The sequence below is a fragment of the Eptesicus fuscus genome, chromosome 14 (genome assembly GCF_027574615.1).
Source record: "Eptesicus fuscus isolate TK198812 chromosome 14, DD_ASM_mEF_20220401, whole genome shotgun sequence".
Taxonomy (NCBI): Eukaryota; Metazoa; Chordata; class Mammalia; order Chiroptera; family Vespertilionidae; genus Eptesicus; species Eptesicus fuscus.
Genome location: NC_072486.1, coordinates 12,805,726 through 12,826,490, shown reverse-complemented (window position 1 = coordinate 12,826,490; position 20,765 = coordinate 12,805,726). Strand labels below are relative to the sequence as shown.

Genomic DNA, 20,765 nt, shown 5'->3' with positions numbered 1-20,765 from the left:
TGTCTAATATCTTACACTCTATATATTATGTACCATAATTTAGTCCCCCAATTCTTTGTTGGATATTCACTTTCCACTCTTCTGCCAACACAAATGATGTTGCACTAAGCATTCTTGTGCCTAAATTCTCGTGATCTTATTTATTTCTGTTAAATTTCCCTAAGTGGGATTGCTAAGTACTTTAAATATTCGTAAATACCTTAAAAGTCTTCCCCAAAACATTATAAAATTTCAACTTCCAGCCGAAGGTATGAAAGTATATTAAGTGAGAAGGAGGAAGCAGACTGGATCATGGATTCTGAAGAGATTATAAAAATTAATAATACGTTTAAGTGCAAGGCAATAAATTTAAAAATTTCTTAGTTCAAAAATTTACTAAAATTAAGGAAACAATATCAAACAGATCACTAAAGACTAGAACAATAGTTAAAGATCCTTTATTTAAAAGAAACAAACCAGGTAGTTTTACAGCTGAACACTATCTAATCTTTAAAGAATAAATCATTTCAATATTTATTTGAACCATTCCAGACCACAGGGACTCTAGCATAATCTTAATATTAAAGTCTTATAAAGTCAGAATGTAAATAGGGAACTATTTCACTTACAAATAGAAATGCAGGATTTCAAAATAGAATATTATCATATCAAAGAATAATAGTCATGACAAAATAGAATTTATTCTAGAATGTAAAGATAGTACCATATTAAGAAATCAATTGATATAGTTCATTATATTAGCAAATTAAAGAACTGCATGATTAATAAATATTAAGAAGATACTTGATTAATTTGAAAATCCATTCTTAGTTTTTTTAAAAAGTAAAAAAGAATAAAAGAAAACTACAGTTCTTAATATTGATGAAGACCATTTACCACAAACTGGCAGCAAATGCCGTATTAAATGAGAGAATTCCAAATCAAGATTAGAATAGATACCTTTGCTATCACTACTGTCATTCAGTATTATTTCTGGAAGTTTGAACTAATACAGTAAGACAAGAAACAGAAATGATCAGTAAACATTATATGAGCATCCATAAATTACATTTTCATCATCAATATAGTTATTCACTAAGAAAACTATCAGAAAGTCAAAATACATTAAAGTTAATAAAATAATTTAGAAATAAGATCATAATAATTTAATCAGATGGTTATTTTTAAATCCATAGCAATTGTCTGTCCTAGAAATTATAAATTAGAAATGAAAAAATGGCCCTAGCCAGTTTGGCTCAGTGGATAGAGCATTGGCTTGTGGACCGAAGGGTCCTGGGTTCAATTCTGGTCAAGGAAACCTACCTCGGTTGCAGGCTCCTCCCCGGCCCAGGCCCTGGTCAGGGTGAGTGCAGGAGGCAACCAATGGATGTGTTTCTCTCACATAGATAGTTCTCTTTGTCTTTCCCTCTCTCTTCCACTCTCTCTAAAAAAGAAAAAAATCAATGGAAAAATATCCTCTGGTGATGATTAAAAAAAAAAAAAGTGGAGTGAATGAGAGATCCTGTGTAACTCCTTTCCTCTTACCTTCTCTCCCTCCCTTCTTTCCTCTTCTACCAAACTTGGAAATACTGACTGTTGCTTCTCTTTTGTTTCTTAGAGCATAGTATTATGGTTGCAGATGGAAAAATCAAACTATCTGGGTTTAAGCTCAGGCTCTGCTTTTTGCCAGCTTTGTAAACATCGAGGATAATATTTTGAGATATTTACCCAGATTTTCCTCTCTGCATTTGTATCTGTCTTGAACTCAGTTCACCCTTGCTGCTCTTAAGATATGCATATGCAGAAATGCAGAGATTCATTTGTTCGACAATGTTTATGGAACACCTCTCTGTACAGGTGCTCATTTAGGTGCCAAAGATATAGCACTAAACAAGAAGACAGATATGGTCCCTGTTCTCATGAAGCCGACATTCTAGTGGAGTTAAAATAGATAGTAAATAGACAGATAGATAGATGGCATATAGAGTAGCTAAATAAATAAGAAAAATATCAGATCATAATAAACTGAAGGCCCAATGCATGAAATTCATGCAAGGGACTCGGCCCTTATGGCCCAGCTGCCTCACAGCCCCACTGCCTCATGGCCCTGCCCACTGGTCGTTCAGGAAGGTTGTTCTGGAAGGTCGTTCTGCCATCCGGTCTAATTAGCATATTAGCTCTTATTATATAGGATGTTATGCAGATAATTAGAATCTACAATAGTGTTCTATTGCTGTATAACAAACTCCATCAAAACTTAGGAGCATAATAAAGCAACAACAATTTTATTATCTTACAATCTTATGGGTGGGAAATTTGGGGAGGGTTCAGTTGGGTAAATCTTCCCCATGGGGGGCTATCTGGGTAATATTCAGTAGATGTCTGGTGTTGTCTGGATGTTTGGTGCCTGGGTGAGATGGCTGGAAAGCTGGGGTTTTTGGCAGGAGTGCCCTCACACGGCCCCTCCAGCATGGCAGTGTCGGGTAGTCACACCTCTAGTGTCAGCTCAGGGCTCCAAGTGGGGGTGTTCTAGGAGGCCCAGAGAGAAGTTGCAAGGAACACAGCTTTAGAAGATCTACAGTGTCACTTCCACTGCAGGCTATTGATCAAATAAGTCACCAGTGATTAGGACGACAAGGAAAGCTGACCGAGGAGATAGCATTTAAGCTGAGAGCTGAATAGTATGGAGAGATGAGCCTGGAACAGTGGTCTGCAAACTGCGGCTCGCGAGCCACATGCGGCTCTTTGGCCTCTTGAGTGTGGCTCTTCCACAAAATACCATGTGTGGGCGCGCATGTACAGTACGATTGAAACTTCGTGGTCCATGCGCAGAAGTTGGTTTTCGGCTCTCAAAGGAAATTTCAATCGTTGTACTGTTGATATTTGGCTCTGTTGACTAATGAGTTTGCCGACCACTGGCCTAGAAGATACAAGGAGAAAGCTTACCAGTCAGAGGGACTGTGGAGTGCCCCTGAGAAACTGAAAGTAACTGGGAGAGCAGTAGGCAAGGGGAGAAGTAATGAGATAAAGGAAGCAAAGCCATCAGTGATCAGATTAGGTAAGATTTTATAAGCCTGGCTTAGAATTTTGGATTTTATTCTAACTACTTCTTATTCCAAGAATCTATTAAAGGGGTTTTAGCAGAGGCCAATTCAATCTGTAGATTCTGTCAGGTGTACAGGCAAGAAGAGCAGAGCAGGGAGGGAGGCTAGCTAAGAGACCTGTGCAATTGTCCAAGAAGGAAATGACGGTGGATGGACCAGTGTGTGTGTGGTGAGAACAGGATATGTTTGGGGACACAGTCTAGTATACTTATTGATGGATTAGATGATTGGAATGTAGGAAATAAAAGAATCAAAAGAGTCAAGGATAATCCCTACCCCAAGATAGGTTTTAAGACACTGAAGAGCAGAAAGCCTCTCAGAGATACCTTCTTTTTAAAAAAAAATAAAATATTTTTTTATTGATGTCAGAGAGGAAGGGAAAGGGAGAGAGAGAGATAGAAACAGCAATGATGAGAGAGAATCATTGATCAGCTGCCTCCTGTATGCCCCACACTGGGGATTGAGCCCGCAACCCAGGCATATGCCCCGACAGGGAATGGAACCGTGATCTCCATGGCTTGATGCTCAACCACTGAGCCATGCTGGCCTTCTTGATTTTTCTCCTTCTTTACTCCACCACATACTTCATACAGTCCACCACCACGTCTTTCCTGTTCATTCTATCTTCAAAATGCATCGCATATCCTACTGCTTCTCATCACCATCACCACTAGTCCAAGCCACCACCAGCAACTTCCACCTGGATGATTTTATTTTATTTTTAAATATATTTTATTGATTTTTCACAGAGGAAGGGAGAGGGAGAGGGATAGAGAGCCAGAAACATCGATGAGAGAGAGACATCGACCAGCTGCCTCCTGCACATCCCCCACCAGGAGATGTGCCCGCAACTAATGTACATGCCCTTGACCGGAATCGAACCTGGGACCTTCCAGTCCGCAGACCGACGCTCTACACCTGGATGATTTAATAACCTCCTAAGTGGTCTCCTGCTTCTACTCTTATTCCACATTGTCAGCTCACATAAAGTGGTCAGAATGATTTTTTAAAATGTAAATCATATCCTGTCAGTCCCCTTCCCAAAACTTTTCAATGTTTACCTGATTTGGAACACAATGTGAAGTACTCACCATTGCCTGCAAGGCCCTGCACCTTTCAGCCCCTGCTGTCCCTCAGCCTCATTCCCACTCTCCTCCTCCTCATTCTCTGCTTACACTTGCTGTGTCATTCCCATTGCAGGAAGAATGCAGCTGCCTCAGGGCCTTTGAACTTCCTGCTCTCTGCCTGGAAGGCTTTTATCAGAGTAACTCACATGGCCACCTGCTTTATTTAAGTCTCTACAAAAATATTAAAATATCCTCAGAGACAACTACTCTGATCTAAGCTCACTATCTAGTTTCTTAATCCTCCTGTATATATATCATTGTTGCACAATTTCCCAACCTAAAGATATATTTCATTTGTCTGTTTGTTTTTTCTTCTTCTAAATGACTCTTCATTCATACCTTCTTAACGTACCCTCTGCCACCACCTGAACCTAGGCCTCTCTTACTCCATTCCTGTCCACTAGGCATCATAAATGCAGTTATTCTTCTCTAGGCATCTGTTATGTGGATGCCTGGTTAATCTTTCTGAAGCATTGTTTAATCATATCACATCTCCTTTCTGACAGTGTGAAGTCTAATCACTTAGCCTGATAGTCATTTCCTTTATCGCTGGTCTTTCTCAATCTCTGTTTGAGCTTAATTTTCCATTATTCCCATCTGAACCCTTGCCCTTTGCTAAATTGCTACATTTGCTCAAAACAGGTACTTTTCCACACTTGTGAGTTAGCCCACATCAGCCCCATCTGTCCCAAACCTTCCCTCCTATTAAAAGTCAAGTTCAAATCTCATATCCTTGGAGACCGTCTCAGGGGAAAAATTATATACTTTATATATGAATATGTAGGTATACTTAGTCCTATTTTCACAAATATGTAGCCAGTAAGGGCAGTCAGTCACTTTAGTTTACATTAAGCCTCTCTCAATTCCTGCCCTATCCCTTATATTTATACTTCAATAAAGATTACTACTTTTAAATTTCATAAAGATTACTACTTTTAAGGATTACTACTTTTATTTTCAGTGCCTTCTTCCTCTGATCTTGCTTTGTACATCACTGTTTTCACTTGGTCACTGACACCAGAGTCCATCTGGGCAGCACTGAGTTTTCCCTAAATATTCCTACGTTGGTGAAAGAACTAATCATAGTATCCCTCCTGTAGTCAGGATGGCAATAATGCACAAGGATGAGAATGATACCAGGAATGATCACTTCTACAACCAGATTTCTGGCAGGTAAATGATTCAAGTAATGTGGTTCCAGAAATAAGCTAATCTGAGCAGCATGACCATTTGCTGGGATTGACTCAGGCACACATATTCTAAAGATCTCTTCTCCATAGTCTTAGATTCTGGTAACATTATCCCCACAGTACTGATCAGGCTCCTTCCTGGTCTGGTGTCCCTTTTTTGCTGATGTTATTATCTATGTTTTTTTATTCTTTCTTATTTCCCTTCTGTAGTCTCAGCAGTTGAGCTGTTATCAAGAGGTCTTATTCTGTCCTTTCAGTGCTCACCATTAAAGACACATTCTCTGGTCAATCCCTCAGTAATATGCCTTGTGCACTCCTCTTCTCATGTGGATCGCTAGAAGAGAGAGCTTGAACATCATACAGGCATGGGCCTGGAAAGGGCTTGTTATATCAAGAATGGGGCTCTAAAGTAGCTTCACAGGCCATCCTGGGCCAAAAAGCAATGAAAAGATGGAAGGTGACATCATATCAGTGGCTTATGATCCCAGCGAAGCCACAACTATCTGAAGGGGGGAATTGAGGTTCTAATAACAAAAATTAGACTAGTTCATACCTTTAAGGCAAAAGTCACATAGGGGCTATGAGAAATGTAGTTTACTACAGATTCTGATTTCCTATTACACCCCTCAGTTCTCCCTGTTCAAATGCTGGGAGGTCCTATGAGATAACTTGGAGAGAGATGGAAATGAAGATGATGGGCATGATGGTGAGGCCTCCTCTCTGGGCCCAGCCTCTTCGAGTTCTCATGGTAGCATGGGTGAGAATTGGCTTTATAATAAAGACTAGAGGCCCGGTGCATGAATTAAGTGCATGGGTGGGGTCCCTAGGCCTGGCCAGCAATCAGGGCCTATCGGGGCCAGGCCGATCAGGGCCAGGCCAGAGAGGAGGCAACGGTCGCTGGGCCGGGCGTGGAAGGAACAGACGCCAGACGCAGACATCGTCGGTGCCCCGCCACCGTGCGGTTCCCTGCCTTCCACCCTCCTCCTTCCCTCACTGCTGTGCTACCACCACATCAGGTGGGCAGCGGGCCTATCGGGGCCTGCCAGCTGGAAGGAGGGACAGGGCACAGGAGGTTGGCCACCGGCCCCGAGGAGGGAGCAGGCCCTCAGCCCCCCGGGGAAAGGGGCCACGTCTGCCACCACCTACCCTCGATTCACCATCCCAGCCCGGGGGCCAGCCCCATTTGGGTGAGTGGGGCCTGCCAGCTAGGGGGAGGAACCATGGGAGATTGGTCAGCTGGGGGAGGTTGGCTGTGGGAGCATACTGACCACCAGGGGGCAACTCCTGCATTGAGCATCTGCCCCCTGGTGGTCAGTGCGCATCATAACGACCAGTCGTTCTGGTCGCTTAGGCTTTTATCTATATAGATTTGAGATCATAGGCAAGAGGAAGAACAGAATATTGAAGCCCAAATGCCTCCGTTTTGTAAGTGGGACACTAGGACTCAGGGAGCTAAAGTGGTTTGCCTGAGATGAGACATTTTAGGATAAATAATACAGATTAAAATTCAGGATTTTCTGACAACTGATTATTGTGCTCTTTCTATCACTTAGAAAAAATTCCAAGCAAACCACAAAAATGTTTTTATTTTATTTTATTTTGCCCTTTATTGCCCTATCTTAGTAGCAGAAGGGGAAGTGGTGGCTGTGGTCTCCCAGTGATGAAGGATGAAGACCCGACCTGGAATGAGTAGGACCAGATTCTAGAAAGCACAAACCTAATAGGTACACACTGTAAACTAGTTCACTTGAGATCCATTTGCATACCCTTCCTGTACCATAGAAGCAAGAAAGCTAAAACTTAATCTTCCCAGACTCACTTGCAGCTAGGAGAGACTCTGTGGGGTCTGGTGAATAAGACATAAGCTCAAGTTAGATGGTTCTGCCTCTTTTCCTTCCCCTTTCTTTATAACTGAAATTTGAACTTGATGCTTGAGGTGTGTCAGTCATCCTCAGGATGATGGTGCAGGGAGAGAAAGAGCCCAGTCCCCTGATGGCATTTTTGAGGGGCTGTACAAGCTCTGATTTGTTTAAATCCAGACTTCTTACATGAGATATATAAATCACTTCCTCAGCTACGTCCATGTTCACCAGATTTTATGCTGATACAAATAAAAAGTACATAATCTCTTATGGATAAAATGGTTAGAAAAATTTACAGGTATTAAACTAATAGAATGAAATAACTAGCTAATACATGCAAAATTCAAGTGTAGCTAAGTGCAATTTAGGAGAAGTTCAGGGTTTTGTGAAAATTTATAATAGGGAACCTAATCCACTCGGGAGGACCAGAAAAATCCTCCATGAAGAAGTGACATTTCAAGATGAAACTAGAAGGACAGGTACTGGCCAGGAAAAGAGTTAGGATAGAGAATAATATCTCAGAGAGAGGAAAGCACAATGAAGGCCCAAGTAGGGAAAGATAAGCGTCATATTTCAGGAGCAGAAAGCATGCCAATGAATAGGAATATAGGGAGTAAAGGAGAAAGTTAGGTTAAGTAGGCCCTAAGGGTAAGTAGGGTCCAAAATATGTTAGCCTTGTAGTTTAAGGATTTTGAAAATATTTTGGACTATATATGATACACAATATTATATTCCTCAGAAGTTGGGAAAACTAAACCTAGAGTAAGCCAGCTCTGGTCCCTCCTAAAAAACTTAAATGGAAGACTTGATGGCATCAAACTGTTTCCAGGTTTTTAACTGTGTCCCAAAAGAACCACTCACAAATAGTTTATAAGTACAAAAACATCCAGCAAACAACAAGGTAAAATTTACAATGCCTAGCACCCTATTGAAAATTACCAGGCAGACAAAGAAGGAAAGTATAAGCCAAAATGAAGTGAAAAATCAATCCAAAGTATCACAGAAATGATATAGATGATGGAAGTAGTAGACAAGTTATTATCAATGTATATTCAAGAAGCTAAAGATCAGGCATGTTGAGACATGGAAGATATAAAAAAAGAACAAAATTGAAATTCTAGAGATAAAAGCTACATGGGCTTTGTATTGCTTAGACATTGAAGAAGAAATAGTTAATTCAAAGACATAGCAATAGAAACTATCCAATAAGACACACACAGAAAAGAAGCAAAACAATAAAAAATGAACAGATCATCAATAAACTATGGAGTGCATCACTTACCATATGACCCAGCCATTCTGCCCTTAAGTATTTTTTCCAAGAGAAATAAAAGCATATGTCTATACAGACTTGTAAACCAGTGTTCATAGGAGCTTTATTTGTAATAGTCCAAACTGGAAACAACCCAAAGTCCATGGGTAGTTGAATAGATTTTTAAAAAACCACATTTAATATATATCTATATCATGGAATACTACCCAGCAATAAAAAGAAATGAGCTATTGATATGGGTAATAACTTGAGTAGATCTGAAAATAATGATGCTGAAGGCAGACAAATAAGTACATACTATGAAATTGTATTTATATAAAGTTCTAGAAAATGCAGACAACTCTCTAATGACAGAAAGCAGATCAATGGGGGAGGGAGGCAGGGAGAGGCAGAAAGAAGGAATTACAAAGGGGCAGGAGGAAACTTGGTGGTGATGTATGTACGTATTCATTACCTTGACTGTGTTGATGATTTCATTGGAGTATATTGGTGAGAATATATCCAGTGGAATAGCTTAAACAGTAGTAGATTAATATATCTCGATTATATCTCCATAAAGCTGTTAAAAATAAATATGCATTTAAATAAACAGTTTTGAAACAAAGGAGAGAAGTGGCTCAGCAGCTAGAAGGAGATCCTGGATACAGTGACTGAGGCTTTGTTTGTTGAGGGTGGAGATTTGGTTTTGCTTTGTTTCTTTTGTGAAGCAAACTCCAGCAAATTTATAAGCTATAAGCATATATTTTTATATGCATAGAGAATTATAGGAAAGAGAAGAGACAATTAAGGGAGCAAAGTCCTGAAAGAAGAGACAGACTATTCAGAGCCCAAGGCCAGGGGATGCAGTTGGGACTAGAGAAAGGGGATAAGGATAGAAGGATACATGTAGGGTACATGGCTCCATTTTTTATGCTCAATTGCAGAACTCTGAGAATAAGCTCTCTTTTTTTGGGTACCAGTGGTATTATCTTAAGCTAAATTAATCAAATTACACATTCTTTCCCACTCAGGAGTAGTATATCTCCTTAGAAAAGTAATTTCTCCTTAGAAGTAATTCAGTGATTCCTTCTGATACTGAACTCAGGTTTGACGGCCTGCCCCTTTTGAAAGCTAATACTTGAAAGAGAGAGGTGCTAATGTAAGGAAAGAGGGTTTATTCAAGTGTCGGCAGCTTGAGGAGATGGTGGGCTCCTGTCCTAAAGACCATCTTAACATCTCAGGGCAGGCAGGGTTTTTATTAGGAGGGAGAGGGAAAGCAGAACAAAGAAATCGGTAGGGGGTTGAAAGTTCTCTGTGTGTAAGTTAGCGCAGTCTGTTCTGATGATTATCGCAAAGCTGATCAAGTAAAGGTCTGGTTTTTATTGTTGCAAGTCAGCAGATCTCCTGGACCCAGACTGTTGGTTGCTGGAATCAGCTTCCTTTGAAGTTAGTTTTTGGAAGTCTTTCACAGGTTACATATTAGTTAATTAATTTTTTACAAAAACACTTTTAACAGAAATGATATTGAAAGAATAGAGGGGTGGTTTATACTCCCAAGTCTGGGTTTCAACTGATGATGAAATAAGATTATTTTATTGAAAAGTGGACTTTGCTCTTCCCCTTATCAAGAAAGGGCTCTTACGTTAAAAGGTGTTCTGCTCTAACTTCACCAAAAACTCTAAGCATCCTGAACAACGCCAAGAGCCCTCATATTCGTGTTTCTGGCACATGTTTATGTAGTATGGAAAAGATGCGTTCAGCTAAGTGAAAGGGATGTTGGTCTTCAAAATTTCTAACACAACAGGATTGCTTGCTACACAGTCATTGATATTTAAGTCATTCAGTAAAAAAGTCACAAAAACAGTCTGTTTAACAGACTCACTTGCCATTTTAATGTTAAAATAACACGTAACTTAATGCTTTAATATCCTAATGTGCCATTTTTTTTAAAAGAAAGATTTAGCCTTCCAGGAGCATTAAGGGAATTTAAAGAGGTAGTCCACTACATAAAGTACTGAACCTGTAAAAGTGGTTTCTGTTTCTTTTATATTCATTGTATGCACAAATAAGTGATTTTTTTTACCCGTTTTATTTCCACCAGAACACACATTCTTCATCAACATTAATTGAACATATTTGAGATTAAGGGCTAGCTGATAAAAGAGAAATTGCGGTTATTTTTGTTATTTTTTTCTTTCTTTTTAATCCTCACCGGAGGATATGTTTAGAGAGAGGAAGGAAGGAGGAGGGGGGGGGGAGAGAGAGAAAGATTGATCAGTTGCCTCCAGCTGCGGTGGGGAGGGGGGGTTGGAACCTGCAACCTTTTGCTGAACCGACCAAGGGAGCCACCTGGCCATGGCAGATCGCTGTCCCTTTAACTACCTGTCGCTTGGGAACAAAATGTTTCTTTTGATTGAGCCTTAAGGGGTCTGTCAACCCTTGAAACCTGGCTCTTTTCCAGCAAACTGAGGAAGTGAGTTTACCATGTGCTGCCTCACTCGAAGTTTTCCGTCTCCACACTCAGGTCCCGCCCTTGGGCGAGTTCTTGGGAAGGGCTTATATCCCTGCAAGACAAGCGGGGAGAGGGGCCAAAGCCCGAGAGGAGAGGGTGCCTTTGGGACCCTCTTGCTGGGGGCTTGGGCGCAGGAAAATGTGCGCACCACGTTGTCTGCCCCACCCCACACCGGAGTTGTGTGGGTGCGCTTACCGCTTGGGTCGTGGAGATGCTCCACTGAGTAGAGAATTCAGGAACCCCCTACCCTGGTGCCAAGCGAGTTGGTGATCCTGGTGACAGGCGACAAAGATGAGCTGGGCTGCTCCTGTCTCCGGCAGGACAAGCCGGGCGCGAAGGGAAGAGGGGTTTGGGCGCCGCTGGAGGGCAGGGACTAGGCTTTGGCTGTCCGCCGCTTGGGAGTGCCCACCTCGCTCCCTCATGTGGTGCCGGCCCCCTACTGCCGGGCAGGGCCTGGACTGGAGAGTTGGGGTGTAATGTGGGTGGCTCCCCGCAGACACTCGAGCTGCAGCGGTCCCAACCCCTCCCCCGCTGCCGCCTCCAGGCGGGAAGTGGAGGGTGGGAGTCACTGGAGCGTGATTGCCCGAGGCCCCTCCTGTCGCTGCGGGAGCTCCATAAAAGCCCTGCTACAACCTGCTCACGACACCCCATCACCGGCTCTCACACCAGGGAGACGCGCTCCGGACAGCAGAGTGCTCGCTGCCCCGCCACGCCCGCCCGTCCGCCCGCCGTCACCGTGAGTGCCCTCGGGCCTTGACGGGAGCCCAGGGGTTCGGTGCGGGACCCTGTCCCACCCTCTGCGGAGCCTGGGGCGCTGGGAGGGCCGCGCCCCACTCCCCAGTCCCTGCTGGTCTTGCGGGGTGCTCTCCTGCCCCTACACGGTCCAGCCGCTCCGGCCACTAGATTCCACCTGCTCTCCTGGTCCCCTCTGATCCTGCAGCCGCCCTTCTCCCAGACCCTCCCGGCTGGGTGGTCCTCTGGGTCGCCTTTTGGAGGAAGTGGAGGGAGAACTCGACCCCCCTAAACCCTCGCTGGCGGTCTCCTGGGGGTCTCAGCCTGCAGGGAGGGTTCCCAGGCAGCGCCCCTGAGGGAAGAATCCTGTATCTTGGACGCGCAGCACTTCGCGTCTGGGATCCGACCTGAGACGGACTGGCCCGGGCGCAGTTCTCTCCCCTCTCCCCCAAATGGCCACCCGAGTGGTCTCAGCCGTCTCTCAGGCGCCTACAGCCGGCAGACCAGAAGTCTCCGGAAGAAACTTTCCTCCGGACGGGGTTTGGGGAAGGAGGATAGGAAAGTGATGTCCCTTTGCCCAGCAGGGGAACTTCTAACTGTGTGTACAGTGTCTGGACTGGTGCCTCCCACTACACGACTCTCCGCCTGTGACTTGGACCGAAGTCGCACGGAGTTTCCAAGTGGAATGGAGGGGGGCGCGCAGATTGTACCCTAAGCCGGGCGGTGCTTGCCACACTGCTCACCTCTGTATCACCGGGTCTGGCTCGTTTCGGGGGTCCTGGGTGTTAGCAGGGGAACAGGCTCCGGGAAGCGAGGGGGTTGTGTGTGACATGTGTCCTCTTAACCCCCGACCCCTTTCCCTGCGCCTTTGGTGCCCTCAGATGCTGGGGAGCAAGCGACTGGGGCTGTCCCGCTTGACGCTCGCCCTGTCCCTGCTCGTGTGCCTGGGCGTGCTGACGGAGGCGTACCCCGAGAAGCCCCAGAAGCCCGGGGAGAACGCGTCTGCGGAGGAGCTGGCCAGATACTACGCTGCGCTGCGACACTACATCAACCTCATCACCAGGCAGAGGTGGGTGGGCCGCGAGGGACCTCCTCCAGGAGCCTCCTGTCCTGCTTACCCCGGGGGTCCTGGGGTTTCAGAGAGGACAGGGACCATTGCTTCTTGGTTGTATCCCAGGGCAGGACCCAAACAGGACTGTCAGCAATCAGGGAATGTTTGTGAGGGCACTGAGTACTGTCCCCCTGCAATTAGTCAAAAGTCCCCATCCCCAGAATCAGGTTCTCAGCACTGTGTGGCTGGCATCCCCTCCTACTCATCATCCATCCCCTTGCCTTTTTTGTTCTTAGGACAGTGGGGGTACTGTTTTGGAACCAGGAAGGGGAAGTGTACCAGGTGAAAGAGTGGGCAGTGCCCCCGGAGAATGGCTGCAGGGAAGCCAGAGGGCAGGGTGGTCCAGGAAAAATAACAACACAACCCAAGGAGGAAAGAGCTGGTTGATAAAGACATTGCCAGACTTTCCAATCTGTCCAGAGCAAATGGAATGACAGTGTTTAGGAAAAGACAAATAGAGCTATTTTCTTCTCTTCTGTACGGTGTCTCAGACCTTTACTTGAAAATTCTGGTCCAAATAAATAGAGATTTAGCAGAAAACTGTTGATGTAAAATGCAGAAGTTTGGCCATTTTATAGCAGGTGAGTTCTGAAAAGATAGTGTCTGCTTGGTGCTTTATTAGATAGAAGCTTATTGTTCTAGTCACTCTATGAAGATTCCAGAGATTGTAAACCTCATTCTGAACCCCTAGGAAGCGAAAATGAAATTCCACATTTTCACTCTCAATGTCAACTATTAAGTAAAAAATCAAATCCAAACAATTTTACAAATAATCTAGGATTTAAAATGTTTCTAAAATTTGTTCATCTTATTCTAAATCATTCAATATTTTATTATTTTAATTCTCAAGATCAAATAACCTTAATAAGCTAAAAAACAATGAACCCTTTAAAAGCATTAATGCTATTTAATATATATAAATTATGTTTTATAAAGTGTTTTTATCATATTTTTGCTTTTTACAAGTCAGGGAATAGTTGGAATGGATGCAAAGTGGAGAGAATTTCTATTACTTAAATAAAGTTTCTTTTTTATGTTTCATCAAAAGCTGTTTCATCCTGAGAAGTTTTCTAAAAGATCCCAATTTACATAGAATCAGAAATACATGAGAGTGCCAGAATTAAGTAGTATTGGTTTATGGTCCTTGAAGACTGATAATGTTAATTAGTGAAAAGCAACAGTGTTTTATATCCTAATAGACTTCTCAGAAAGTTAATTGCTTTTAGTTCTTGCTTATGCTATCTTACAGACCATGTACAAATAAAAAAGATATTGTTCTTTTCCAAGAAAACCTTTGTTAGTTCTTTAGTTTGTCATTTATAACACCCAGGAGAACTTAGTTTTGAAAAGACTGTTGCTATAAAGCTTTATCATTATACGGTATAAAGCTTTAGCATTTCAAAATGTTTTCCTAGGCGTTACTTTGTTCAGTCTTTACCTCAGAGCTTTGGAGTGAGTATAATTATCTCCATTTTACTAAGAACATTCCATGGAATCTTTTTAGGGGTGATGAAATTGGAGCCCTCCTACTCATTTTCCTTGATGTTGTCACCACCATCAGCAGTCAATATGACTTGCAACATTTTTGATGAGAAAAAAGTAAGGGGAAGGGACTTGAGTTTCATGGGAAGAAATTCAGATTCAGTGGAAATGAGTTGGCCCTAGAGCAGAGTGTTTGTCTCCTCTTCATATAATTCCTCCTTAAAAACTATCGGAGGTATATAATCTGCACCAATAATCTGCATCCTTTATGTATTGCCTTCCCACCACACGCCCCACTCAGATACACATGTTGGTATTTTTGAAGATTATGGTGTCATTTGTGAATATATGTTTGACTTTGTCATAAATGCTCTCTTTCCTCCCTTTTTCTACACAGTCCATGTTTTTAAGATGTATACCCTGGTTCAACGCTTCCAAAAGCTGCATTATTTTTTTCTAGAGCATGGTAGATCCACATCTTGTTAGATCGCCTCAGGCTGGCTTTTTGCTACCATGATATTTGGCAATGTCTAGAGACGTTTTTTATTACCACAATGAGGGGTGGTGCTACTGGCACCTAGTGAGTAGGGGCCAGGGATGCAGCTGAACACCCTCCTCTGCCTAGGACAGCCCCCTACAACTAAGAATTAGCCAGCTCCAAATGTCCATAGTGCTGCGTTTGAGAAACCCAGTCCACCCTGGTGACACCCTGGAATCATCTGAGAAATTGAAACAATATGCTTATGTTAGGCTGCACCCCTGACCAGTTAAGTCAGAACCTGGGGGTAAGGGTAGATATTAGACTTCATAAAGTTAAAGCATTGTAGAGAAAAAGGATAATCCAGAATAAATTAGAGAAGGAAGAACAGTGAACAGTGCTGTCCTGTGCAAATCCTGCTATTATAGATGTAGTTTCTTTACCTGATAAATTGGAGAAAATACTGGCTAGTTCTTTCATTCACTGGAACATGATGAAGATAAATGAGTGAAGGTTGCCCAGGAGTTTTAAGATTAGTAAAATCAACTGATGGACAGAATACATAAGTATAAGCAGCAGCCTAGAGTCTGGTAAGACAGCTCCAGGAAATCTTTGAGGAAACCTCACAAATGATGGGGACAGGGGAGTCTGCTTGTTTTTTTCTTCCCTTGAGTCTCAGAAAAGGAGCAATAATAGGAAGATTTCCCCCAAATTTAGATTAATTGTGCTTGATAGGCAGGCAGAGTATGCCTTCTGACAGCTCTGTCCTCAGTTTTATTTCTTAGCTAATCAGTCTAGCCAGGCTAATCTCCCATTTGTGGAAAAAAAGTGGCTGTTGGTGTCCAGTGCCCTTTTTGAAAAAGGGGCAAACAGCCTCTTTTAAAAAATGCAATTTAGGACTGTAGACTTGTTAGACTCTTTAGAGCGAGAGAGAGCAAGGGACGGAGGAATGGATCCATTTACTCACTCACCTGGAGTAAGTAACGTATGCCATCCTGGCAGGAAAGCATAGCCTTGCATTCAGATATTGTCCTATTCATATCCTGCAACAGGAGAAAAAGACCAGAACATTTCTATGGACCAGTAGGATTCCTTTATTCTTACAGGGCAGATTAAAATCACAGCATGACATATAAGCATAACCAATGGACGCAAGACACTGGGGGTGGGGTGGGGCTGTGGGGAGTGAGGGCGTGTGCGGGGAGGGGTGGGATGTCAATGGGGAATAAAAGGAGACATATGTACTGCTACTTGTAATACTTCAAACAATAAAATAAAAACTATATGACTACTTGAAACAAAACAAAACAAAAAAATCACAGCATGAGAGAAGGCTTTTTTTAGCTTGTGGTACCCCAAACAAATATGGAAAATATAGAACCCAGGTTCCATTGCTGTCTGTAAGAAAGTGTGGATTTCAGCGGCAGCCACTTACATTTGTGTATCACTTTGTCACTTTCAAAGCATTGTGACACACTGCATTTTCACTAAGAGTCGCATTTAAGTATGTTATGATTTTGTTTTTACAAATGAAAAAACTAAGATTAAAAGACACAGGTGGGTCTAGAACTTTAGTCACCAATTTTGTTGTTAGAGCTGTTTCTTAAATACCATCTGGTCTCTTTAAGATTTAAACTGTATATCATTCGAGCTATAGCCAATTAACTAATTACGGAAACGTTAAAATAATACTTTGATGTACTTTTATTTCCTATCACCTAGTTATAAATATATGTACACATGTATTATTTGTGGTATAAAAAGACAAGAATTTGGAATTTTGGTTGGGTTTAAATAATCTGCTGTTATTTAAGTACGTAAAAAATTATATACATATTTAATTTGAAGTCATATTTATGATGTTTTTAATTTTTTAATCGATTTTAGAGAGAGGGAGGGAGAGAGAGAGGGAAAAACATGGATGTGAGAGAGAAACATCCATCAGTTGCCTCCCACATGAGCCCCAACTGGGGACTGAACCTGAAACTAGGGTATGTGCCCTGACCAGGAATCAAACAAACCTGCCACCTTTTGTGTATGGGATGATGCTCCAACCAACTGAGCCACCCGCCAGGGCATGATGTTTTTGATGATAATGTGTGCTTTGTGCACCTAAATTACTGTTAGCAGATAATTAACTGAATGCCAGTTTTAGATTTGATAACCCAAATGGGAGACCATCTTCTTTTTTTCTAAATATTTTTATGAATATTCAAAACTTGCTTTAAAGAATTTTTCCTTTTTTTGTTTTGTTTTGTTAGATATGGGAAACGATCCAGCCCTGAGACACTGATTTCAGACCTCTTGATGAGTGAAAGCACAGAGAATATTCCTCGAACTAGGTATGGAAAGGCTAGTGTGGGGACTTTGGGGGAGGGAAATCAGAGAGGGCTGCTTGGGGAGGAAGCTTTGGAACTGAGTCTTCCAGACCAGGTAGGATTTGGAGAGAAAGGGGGATGGGGAATAAGGTGGGAAGGATCTTTCTTTTCATGTAGTCATTTGTAAATCTTTAAACTGTGGGGTAATATTTTCTACTGCAAATTATTTGGTGCTCCTTGAAAAACTTTAAATATAAGTGACTTTTACTGCAGAAATTACTCTATGAATAATTTCTACTGGGTTAGAATTGGGGGAGCATGAATGAGTCCCCATCTCTACGTTGAAATGACCAATCATCCAATTTTGGCTGGGGTAATCTTTGTTTTTTATATACTATGTGGAGTGTCTGGATATCTGAGAATATGTCCCTCATGAGTTTTATTCCAATCTTTTTGGTTTTACATGAAACTGTAGATAAATTACAGGGAGCTCATTTACTTTTTAACATATTTTAGTTCAACTGATGTCACATAGTAATTTATTGCATTCAATGAATGAATATTGAACAATGTATTATTCTTAGGGGCGTGTAGCTTTGGGACTTTCTTGGAGGGTGGACTGTTTTGGGAAGAGATGCCCACCAATATCTAAGGGTCAAACATTGGGCCAGGACCCCCTGGACAAGGAGTTATGCTAAAAGGAAGCCTGGTCCTCCTTGGTTTTCATCCGCTGCCTCTTGCCTCTCCCCCCAGTTAGATCACATGGCATATGGTTCATCCATTTCTGTGGTAGCTTGTCTGCCTTAAACCCAGAGCTCGACAACGGCAAGAACCAAGTTCCCCAGAAGAGGTCACTAGAACACTTGCTCAGTGAGTGTGACTGGCGAGTCACTCTTCATTGGGGTTCCCCTTGGAGGTTAAAGCAGATGACCTGCCCTCCAACCCTTCCTCCGTCCCCTTGTGCAATGGCCAGCAGAGTGAAGGTGCAATTCTAGAGTTGTCAGGTTTGTTTTCTCCGAGGGAAATACCGTCTGGACTGGAATAAAGCTCCAGTGCTCATGTCCGTGCAGGTACCAGCCAGATTTCAATAACAAATGCAAGGGAAACAAATGGAAAATTCGTAAGGATTGCTTTTACATACTAACCAATAAATGCTTTTTCATGTTTCATGGACATGCGTATAATGTTTGCTACGGTAAAAAGCTTAGGGTAAGCTATACTCTATCTACCTAGGATAAGAAAAAGAACCATCCAGACCTACTTTGTTTTGTGGCCTGAAGTTGCACGGTTAGGGCATGAAATAAAGTTAATTGCATCCTGATTGACAGCCACAATCAAGTGCAGTTATAAGGAAACAAAACCTGACAGCCTTGATGTTGCCTGTGAATGCTATTTTATTAAAAAGGCTTCTTTATAGTCCAAATACATAGCGTCTGCCTACATAAAAAGCCTTGGAGGGAAACAAAGGAAGCATATTCAGAGTTGAGCAACAATAACTTTCTTGTTACAGTTCCTAGTTTTGATCTTCAGAAATACTGCAGGGTTCTTTGATAAACACAGAGCCTTTTAAATAGTCCCTCTGAGATTTGCCCAAGACTCCCATGACCACGAGTGAAAGCTACTGAGTTGGGTCTGTGCACATTGCACCACTGTCTCCCGCTCTGATATCCCACATGGAATGCCCGTGGGAGCCCTTTCCACAGTTTCTGACCATCTTTCAGTTCCGAACAGAATGTCTCGCTCTTGCCAGCCCCCCAGGCAGCTGGGGAGCTTCTCTTACACGCTCTGCTTCTTCTGTTGACAGGCTGGAAGACCGCTCTATGTGGTGATGGGAGAGGAAACTTGCTCTCCGGGCTTTGCCTATTTTCCAACCTCAATTTCATTCTGTAAAGCTAGAGTCTGCCTGTCCTCCCAATGCAAGCAGCCCCTGTGCTCCACTCTGCAGAGCTCTCCTCTTGTCGTATATATGTGCGTTTCAATAAAGTAACATGCATTCAAAAGTGTGTGCTCCTCAATGAAAGATCTGATGTTGCGACAGTGAGCATTAAGTTATTCATGAAATCAGTCTCCCCAAGTAGCAAATTCAAGGCTTGTTTCACCAATATTAAAGCAGTGGCTATGGAAAATATAAAGATATGATGATTTATGATGGCCAAGACTTAGCTGTGTGTGTGTAACAGAAGTATTTGGAAACATTGGACAGTGGAATGCTAGTTTGGAGCAATTTGATGAACGCCTCCTGCCATGCACAGGGCCTCCTTGTTAACCTCATTGGCCTATGCTGTTCACAGACAGGATTGCTGTCTAATCGCATTTTCTGAAAAACGTCTTCTGTCTCCCCTGTTTAATGTGGTAGCCACTAGCCACCTGTGGCTATTGAGCACTTGAATGTAGCTCATGAAATAAGGAGCTGAGTTTTAAACCTTATTGAACTTTTAGCCAGATGTTTCTAGCAGTTACCATGTTAGACAGCTCAGGTATACATAGTTCCTTAGGCTACTACTCTTGGAATTTGAGTCATAAGCAGAAATACACTTGAGTCGGATGGTTATGTTTTCACACAACATGGGGTATGTTAATCAATTTAGCTAAAGGTTATTAAATCCCTTCCTTCATGTACCTATTTGTATGAGCTTAGTTTTAAATCAATGTTATTAGATTCTTACATGTAATTTTTAAATCAAAGAAAATAGGAATTTCCCACCACATCTAAATGCCTAAAAGGCTAAACATTAAACAGTCAACATTGTACTTATAACTCTCCCCTCTTCACCTCATCAAGCGAGAAAGAGGACTAACCCTTCACACCAGGTGAGCTCTGTGGTGCTGATCTATCAGTGGCTTCCAGGTTCTCTGACCTTCATCTTCTCTCAACTTCTGAGTTCTCACTTGTGGAATGAGAGTAGTAAATCCTGCCCAACTTTCCACATGTCTATACTGGGGTTAAAATTCAAGTTAAGATATTGTTATAAGTAAGCAATAGAAGGGATGTGGGTAAGGATGATGTTTTTGATGATCCCTGTGCTGGGTTACAAATCCCTTGCTATAGATGGAATGTTGTGTCCCTCCACATCCATATGTTGCGATCCTAATCCTCAGTGTGATGGTATTCTGAGGTGGGCTCTTTGGGGGTGATTAGAACATGAGCACACATGAATAGGATTAATACCCATATAGAAAGGGACTCCAGAGTGTTCCCTTGTCCTTACTATCACATAGGACACAGTGAGAAGATCATTGTTTATAAACCAGGAAGCAGGCTCAAGTGGCAACACTGCATTCCAACAGGATCCCTAGTAGAAGTTCTCAAACATTTTCAGCCTGCTGATCCTCTCTGGAATAGGTGTAAAGGCACCAGATCACCCACCTATCATTGCAAATAATAATCCTCACTTCAGTGACAGTGAGAACAACTCCACCTTCATTAATGAGCCTAGTGACCTGGTGCATGGATTTGTGCACATTGAAAGGAAATTGGAAGGTGGCCAATGGGGTGGGAATGGGCGAGATGGGCCGGACATGTCCTGGAGCCAACCTCCCATTGTCCCTCCCTGGCCGGTTGCACCTGGGGTGGCGCAGTGGCTCAAAGGATGTCTGTGGAGTGAGTGGGGTCCCTCC

At 42.6% G+C, this 20,765-nt stretch overlaps 1 protein-coding gene across 3 annotated transcripts in view; it reads left to right on the top strand.

Annotated features, from left to right (window-relative positions):
- Window positions 1-19,129, top strand: part of NPY (neuropeptide Y) — a 110,386-nt gene extending 91,257 nt beyond the window's left edge. For 2 of the 3 annotated variants that reach the window (XM_054726262.1, XM_054726261.1), the window contains exons 4-7: window positions 11,696-11,762; window positions 12,640-12,827; window positions 17,091-17,171; window positions 18,952-19,129. In XM_054726262.1, coding sequence (XP_054582237.1) covers window positions 12,640-12,827; window positions 17,091-17,171; window positions 18,952-18,976 — 294 coding nt within the window. In that variant the 5' untranslated portion in view covers window positions 11,696-11,762 and the 3' untranslated portion in view covers window positions 18,977-19,129. Of the gene's footprint in view, window positions 1-7,079; window positions 7,125-11,695; window positions 11,763-12,639; window positions 12,828-17,090; window positions 17,172-18,951 lie in introns of those variants that run through there. The other variant, XM_008148033.3, reaches the window with a different exon arrangement.
- The last annotated feature ends 1,636 nt before the right edge of the window (window positions 19,130-20,765 follow it).